This window comes from Centroberyx affinis, unplaced genomic scaffold (assembly GCF_046629955.1).
Source record: "Centroberyx affinis isolate AG114_WGS23_722 - 3 ecotype Tasmania unplaced genomic scaffold, CSIRO-AGI_Caff_v1 ptg008457l_1, whole genome shotgun sequence".
Classification (NCBI taxonomy): Eukaryota; Metazoa; Chordata; class Actinopteri; order Beryciformes; family Berycidae; genus Centroberyx; species Centroberyx affinis.
Genome location: NW_027284199.1, coordinates 1 through 7,500, shown reverse-complemented (window position 1 = coordinate 7,500; position 7,500 = coordinate 1). Strand labels below are relative to the sequence as shown.

The 7,500-nt window shown below is 43.6% G+C and overlaps 1 protein-coding gene and 1 non-coding gene across 2 annotated transcripts in view; both read right to left on the bottom strand.

The window, feature by feature from the left end:
- Positions 1–3,846, bottom strand: part of LOC139640147 (trafficking protein particle complex subunit 14-like) — a gene marked incomplete at its 3' end in the record, with an annotated part of 11,063 nt that extends 7,217 nt beyond the window's left edge. Inside the window, exons 1-2 of the mRNA XM_071514319.1 lie at positions 3,654–3,846; positions 2,319–2,656 (exon numbers count right to left, since the gene is read on the bottom strand). Of these exons, the coding sequence (XP_071370420.1) occupies positions 2,319–2,656; positions 3,654–3,846 (531 nt within the window). The remainder of the gene's footprint in view (positions 1–2,318; positions 2,657–3,653) is intronic.
- Positions 3,847–6,922: 3,076 nt separating this feature from the next.
- Positions 6,923–6,994, bottom strand: trnad-guc (transfer RNA aspartic acid (anticodon GUC)). The gene has a single exon. It is a non-coding gene; the product is annotated as a tRNA-Asp (tRNA).
- Between the last annotated feature and the right edge of the window lie 506 nt (positions 6,995–7,500).

The following is a 7,500-nucleotide window of genomic DNA, read 5'->3' as shown; positions in this document are numbered from 1 at the left end:
GTGGCGGATTCACCTCCGGCTCAGACGACGGCGGCTCTGATTGGCTCTGAGTTTGAAACAGGATTCTCGCAAAAAGGAAACGGCACTTCTGGTTTGTTTTTTCTGCCGAGTAGAACGAGTTTCCATCGTTAGCGTGACTACTTTGCTAAGTCAATTGTTAATATAGAAACTCTTTGGGTAGATTAAATGAGCGTGATAAAAATGGATGAAAGTTTTGCTGCACTTTGTTTACAGCTACACTAAGAGATTTTTTTCTGACCACTAGAGGGCGACAGAAACAGCAACACATTTGTAAACTCGCACAGCAAAGCTACTGGGTGACGGACATAGCCCCGCCCATAGCTCCGCCCATAGCCCCGCCCATAGCCCCGCCCATAGCTCCGCCCAGTGAAATCTGACTGGTTGAATGACGACAGCCCACAGCCTCACCGCCATTCCTATTCAACTGTGTTTAACTTTCTCCATACTTCTCATTAGCTGCGGTTACATGAGACATTTCTTTTCATTCTGAATGAAATCATTCTGAAGGAAGATTGCCACGCAAGTGTTTACATGAGCACTAAATATAACGATCGCATTAAGATGTGTGTTTACATGCTCCACAGCGTGGAATCAGAATAAAATTTTCTGACGTGCAAAACACCGAATCAGCTCTCTAACATGGCTTTACGTTTTTAAAAGATGGAGCTGTGTTGGTTATTTCTTCACTGCTGTTCTTTCTGATGAAGCAACAGTTTGATCACAACATACGACTCCATAAGTGTCAGAAAAAGACGTTTTGTTTTGTTTTTCCCCCGCAATGATTGGCTCCATTTGTAATTTTCACCGCTGTAAACCGAAACTGGCCCGGAGAGGCGGAGTCAGGACTTGATATAAAAACGGGCTGCACCTCCCGCCTACATCAAGCCTGAGCGCCCCGGGGTTCAGAACAAGCACATCCATTCGAATCCTCCCGGAAAAAAAAGGGAAACGTAATCGACGTTACTTATGTTAAATGCGCGAGCGTGTGCAGAAAGAGGCGAGATAAAGAAAGTGATCGGAATGAGTGTTTACATGATGAAATTTTATCCATCGACCGGATTATGAAAGGGTTAAACAGCCCCACTAAAACAGAATGAAATTTAATTTGGATCGGGCAGTTTATTCTGATTGATGCGTTTATATGAAGCATTTTTATTCTGATTGGGCTGCTGTTCGGATTAAAAGGCTCCATGTAAAAGCAGCTACTGTTTTCAGTGGGAGGCGGGGCTTCAGCACCCAATACCCCTGACTGCAGTGTGCAGATTGGGGCCGTGCTCAATGTGGGCGGAGTCAAACGTTTGACTCCGCCCACGTTGAGCACGGCCACTGCTGTATGTCGCCGCTATGCGTCTGCGCGTCCGCCATATTGGGGCGGTCAAGATCCGCTAGTAGACTTCTCTACAAAATCGACTGTAACTCGCTTAATTCTGAACCGATTTTCATGAAAATTGGTTTGTTATAAACGTGGGAAATTGAACATGATACTGGTTGGTTATTGGAATTAAATTCAGTTACTGGGGGCGGATCTGATCAGCTCTATGCCAAAACATTAACCTTCTGAATAGCCACAACTTCCTCTGGGACATGCAGATATTGAACCGTTCTCTAGCTTTAGCCTATCCCATGGTCAGTGAAAGATTATGCATGCTACGAACTTTAGCACCCGCCTGGGAGCTAACATAGCTAACTTTTCTACAGTGCTGGCTGTGTTAGTTACCTAATGCTTGGCCATACATAGCTTAATACATCCATGGTCCATGCATGTCTCTAGCTAACGTTAGCCATGCCTATGTTAGCTTCGGGTGATTGTGCCGGGGATTGAGCACGGCGTCGCGTTTGACTCCGCCCACATTGAGCACAGCCCCGCGTTTGACTCCGCCCACATTGAGCACAGCCCCGCGTTTGAATCCGCCCACAAAGAGCACAGCCCCGCGTTTGACTCCGCCCACATTGAGCACAGCCCCGCGTTTGACTCCGCCCACATTGAGCACAGCCCCGCGTTTGAATCCGCCCACAAAGAGCACAGCCCCGCGTTTGACTCCGCCCACATTGAGCACAGCCCCGCGTTTGACTCCGCCCACATTGAGCACAGCCCCGCGTTTGAATCCGCCCACAAAGAGCACAGCCCCGTGTTTGACTCCACCCACATTGAGCACAGCCCCGCGTTTGACTCCGCCCACACTGAGCACAGCCCCGCGTTTGACTCCGCCCACACTGAGCACAGCCCCGCGTTTGACTCCGCCCACATTGAGCACAGCCCCGATCCGCACACTGCAGTCAGGGGCTTCTCTCAGCACCTGGACCGGCGCCCTGCGGAACTCCCGCGCCGCCGTCCCCGCCGTGTTGTGGATGAGCAGCGGCTTGCAGTCCCTGAAGCTCCGGCAGCGGGCGTCCACCCTGCTGCCCAGCGCCGCGATGGCCGCCTCCGCCGCCGCGATGTAGTCCTCCTCGCCGTCGTCGTTGGCCTCGTCCCCGCTGCTCTGGTAGTCGTGGTGATGCTGCTGCTGGTTGCCGCGGTGACGGCTGCTCTCCCCGGGGCTCACGCTGGCCACGGCGCACAGAGAGCCGGCCAGCTCACGCCACGCGCGGCTGCTGGCCGACTCCGACCCGAACCCCGCCGCCACACCGCCCCCTGCTGGGAGGTGGAGATGGGGGATGTGATCAGGGATGCAATCGGGATCACACACACACACACACACACACACACACACACACACACACATTTAAGTAAGGAGTCACGACTAAGGGGGTGTTAGGGTGTTAGGGAGGTTTTGACAGGATCTCCTCCATTAATAACTCCCATAATTAATTTTAAGAGGATGTTGCATGAATTAAGGGGTGAATTCATGTAAATGAATGAAAATGTAGGTTATTTTAAGGGATTAGTGGTTCGTAAATTAAGCACCACAGACGCACTTTAATTCTCCATATTATAGTAGCTAATATTAGCTATAGTGATACAAAATAGCAGAACGCACTATGCGGTCACTATAAACTCTCTATTGATTCAAACACACACATTATAAATCCCTACAGGAATACTACAGTAATACTGTAGTAATACTATAGGAATACAGATTTGTTCAGTCCTCTGTGCCAAACTTGGTAGCCTATTCCCTAACAGCGTGTTTCCCTGGCGGTGTGTCTTCAGCCTTCAGTCTCACGCCTGGACAGAAAATTAAAAAGTAGCCTAATTTCATTTTGTGTGGATAGTTTTCCTCTCGCTGACTTTTCAAACGGTGAAACAACATTACAGCACATTTCACTGTACAGAATGACAGACAGTAACCTACCAAAACAAACCGAGCTGCCTGGTTTTACCGCCTCTGATCTGTATTTAACTCATTGTCATTTATCTAAGCGTGTGTGGCTGAAAGGATATTTTATGTGGAGTGGAGGCTATTGTAAAGCCTATATGTTTATTGTGTTTTCGTATCTGCTTTTTGTCTGTTTAATGTGAAGCACATCGAGCTTATCTGTGAGAAATGTGCTACAAATAAAAAATGACTTGACGAAAACAAAGACGCACAGGCTACGACTCACGGCATGGAAACACATTGTTGTTTTTTTTTTTTAGGAGATCCTTGTTTTGTCACAGCACGGTGACCCCCCCCCCCCCCTCTCCGCCTCACCGGGGCCCGGCTCGGGCGGCGTGGCTCCGGCCTCCCGGCAGCGCAGCACCAGCAGGAAGCGGACCGTCTCGCCCAGGTAGAGGTGGCTGCGGCGGGGCAGAGTCCGGTAGCGCGCCGGGTCCGACAGGTCCGAGATGGGAACCGCCGGGAAATACATGAAGTACTCACACTGCGACTCCATCATCTGCACCATGGCGACGGAGGAGGAGGATCAGGACCAGTGTCAAGTCACACACAATGTGAAGAACAAAGACTTCCGGGCTAAACTTTCAAAATAAAAGTGATGTTAATGGAAACGTTTCCCCTTAAAGTCGATAGCCTAAATCACCTTTTCACCCTGTCACCTTTCTCACCTTGTATTTTCATAATATTCAACAACAAATGCCAAAAGAACTTTAAGATACAAGTGTCTTTATTGTCTTGTATTTTTATATCAAAACGTCATGACTCTTTATTACTGGAAAACAGTAGGCTATAGCCTATCTTTAATATCAGAAGTGATAGATTTGTTTTCTAAATGTTTACTGATTACTGGTTAATAGAAGGGTCATTTTCACCTTCAAAATAAACAATTTGGCTACAATTGTTTTGTAACAAAATAAGCTAGGCCTCTATTGGTTTTACTATAAATAGCCTATTTTGTGAAAACCCCAAATTTCAACAACAAGTATAACATTTGAACAACAAGCATAAAAAATTAAATATTTTTCTTTTCTTTTTTCTTTATTACGTAAGTATTTGCACTATTTTTTTTCTATTTTTTATTTTAAATCTAGGCTATTTCTTTTACTCTCTGTGAATTGCATTGCATCGTTATGTAAAATGTGATATAGCTAATCAAGTTTGTTTGATTGATTGATTTTATATCAATATCTGCAAATTAGGCTAGACACATAACTTTAACTGAGATTATACCTATATGAACTTTTTTTTCTCCAAACCAGACATATAGGCTAAGTCTTTTATTTTGAAGGCCAAAGTTCCAGTATCGCTCTAGCTCATTCTGTCTGACTTGACTTGATGATTATGATGCATTTTGCTCTTCCGTTTTATTCGTTGTTTCTTTTATTTTCATTAAGTTATAATGAGCTCCAGATATTTAAAACGCTTACATTTTTACACCAATCATAAATCACCGTCCAGGTCGGGGAGGGATAATCTACCTAGCAACAGCATGTGATTGAGCTGTCTTGTTGTGATATCCATTACGCAGCTCCACAAAGATTGAACTTGTTGCTATGACAACAGTTGCGCTAACCAGGAACTCTTCCGCCATCTTTCTTGCTTTGTCAAGATTGTATTTTCTCACCAACCAAACCTGACGTCAGCTTTCCCCCTTTATTTATTGAAAATATAGGACAGATGAGGTAGGGTACATACCACACATTGTATTCCAGGATAAAATATATAATAATAAACTTTATTTATATGGCACTTTTCAAAACAAATGTTACAAACTAGTGCTTTACAGCATGAAAGAAACAAAACGCCTTAAAGTGCCAAATATAAGTGAATAAATAAAATAAAGATAGATAAAAATTGAAAATAAGGAAATTAGATATTAAAACACAGCGCAGGTGCAAGACTAAAACCAGAATTAGCCTATAAAAAGGCTTGTTCATAACAGCTGGTTTATAAGAGGAGATGTAAAAGATAGAACTGATTTTGCTGCCTGATTTCAGAAAAACACCAAATGTTTCATGTTTACAAATTAAAGATAAATTTCAGATTCTTCATTAATACAAAGCAGTGCTGCACATTTTAATTTCATTTAAGAAGTGCAACACATGAGCAGCTGGTCTGCTCTTTACTCTAAACACTTCGACAAAATAAAGACTGACTGTCTTCATCAGCTACATCATTAACTAAATCAATCCAAGTGAAATAATATGTCGAGTTATTCTTCCTCCAAAGCCTAAACCCAGTCATATCCAACACACAGCACAGTGACATTTACACCGGCTTTAAAAAGTTTATTGTTTTAATAGCTGTCATCATAACTGACAGCTGTCAGACTGTCCAAAGGCAGTAATGAGTGTGTGTTGTGTTGTCAGCTGTCTGGATCAGGTGAGACTCTGAAAGTGTCCTCAGTGTTTTCTGTGTGAACTTTACAACACAGATCTGAAGAGTCCTCCGTTCTGATTGGCTAACGAAGGCGTTCTGCGGTCTGAAATCTGTCTTTCCCATTCAACTCTTCACTCCTGAATGGTCATTTGGCTGCCATGGATTGTTTGATGACGTTGTTATGGAAACCAGTACACTCAGAAAGCTTTTGTGTTAGCTTTTGTGTGGCAACGGCATCATCATCCACACACAAAACATGTTCATCTACATGACAACATTATCAAAATCCTACAGTCTGTGGTCATGTGACATGCTGTTGGGTTCTAATTAAATTACCTGGCTTACTGTTTGGTTATTCCAGACTTTTTATTTATAAATTAAATGTATAAATACAATTATTTTAAATCAGTATTCCGTGTCAAATTATTGATGTGTTTGATATCAGCTGTGTAATGACGGAAAGAAAATGTATGATAATGATCATATTGAGGCCTTAAATCTCCCTGTTAGGGCTGATGTTGACATAATGCCCGGCTCACTGTTCATTATCTTTCACCTGCTACATACAAGCTACATACAGGTTACATACAGTTTACATACAGGCTACATACATACTACATACAGGCTACATACAGGCTACATACAGACTACATACAAGTTACATACAGACTACATAAAGACTACATACAGGCTACATACAGACTACATACAGACTACATACAAGTTACATACAGACTACATACAGGTTACATACAGACTGCATACAGACTGCATACAGGTTACATACAGACTACATAAAGACTACATACAGGTTACATACAGGTTACATACAGGTTACATACAGGTTACATACAGACTACATACAGGTTACATACAGGCTACATGGGTACAGGGTTCTGGTCTGGTCATCTGGACCACCACACTTCCTCTGGCAGGTTCCTACTAACCTGTTAACTATCAACCAGGACACTGTGTGTTAATATAATTCATATAGTTATATAATAATAATATAGCTAAAATGATAATATAGTTCGTTTATAGTGTCACAGATGTGAAGCAGCAGATGTGAAGGATCCTGTTCAGACGCTGCCGTGCCTCCTGACGGCCGCTGGGGGGCAGATAGGCGAACTGACTGACTGAGTTACTTTACAGATCCATTTTATTTCACATCTAAAAATATTTTAAGAACCAAAAAAGATAAGTACCTCCCCGTCGGGGAATCGAACCCCGGTCTCCCGCGTGACAGGCGGGGATACTCACCACTATACTAACGAGGAGTGGCACGGAAGACCGGAGGCGGGTTGCATAATATCCAAACTACCGGGAGTTACTGTGGCTGCGATATATTTTTGGCCACAACGTGAGAGTCTATGGACCGGTGGCGCTGTTCTCATTTTTAGTCTAGTCATGTTTATTCATACAGCTCTTAATCACAGTCCAGTCTCAAAGGGCTTTACAAACATATACCATACTGCACCATACATACATACTACATATATGTACATATATGTGTGTGTGTGTGTGTGTGTGTGTGGGGGGGTTTACAGAGAATAAAATTTCATGTTAAAGTTCCAAAGGATTCCTATGTATTTCACATTTTGAAACTCTAGTTCTCCACACCTCTGTGTTTAGACGCTGATGTGTTGCTGTTTGTTTATACCTTTCATCCACATGACTACACTTTACAGCTCCGTGTTCAGCTGACGCTCTTATCTAGTGCTGCCTTGCTCAAGAACCAGCGGCTGTTATTAATAAAACCAGTCCTATCAGTGCAGATAGTGAA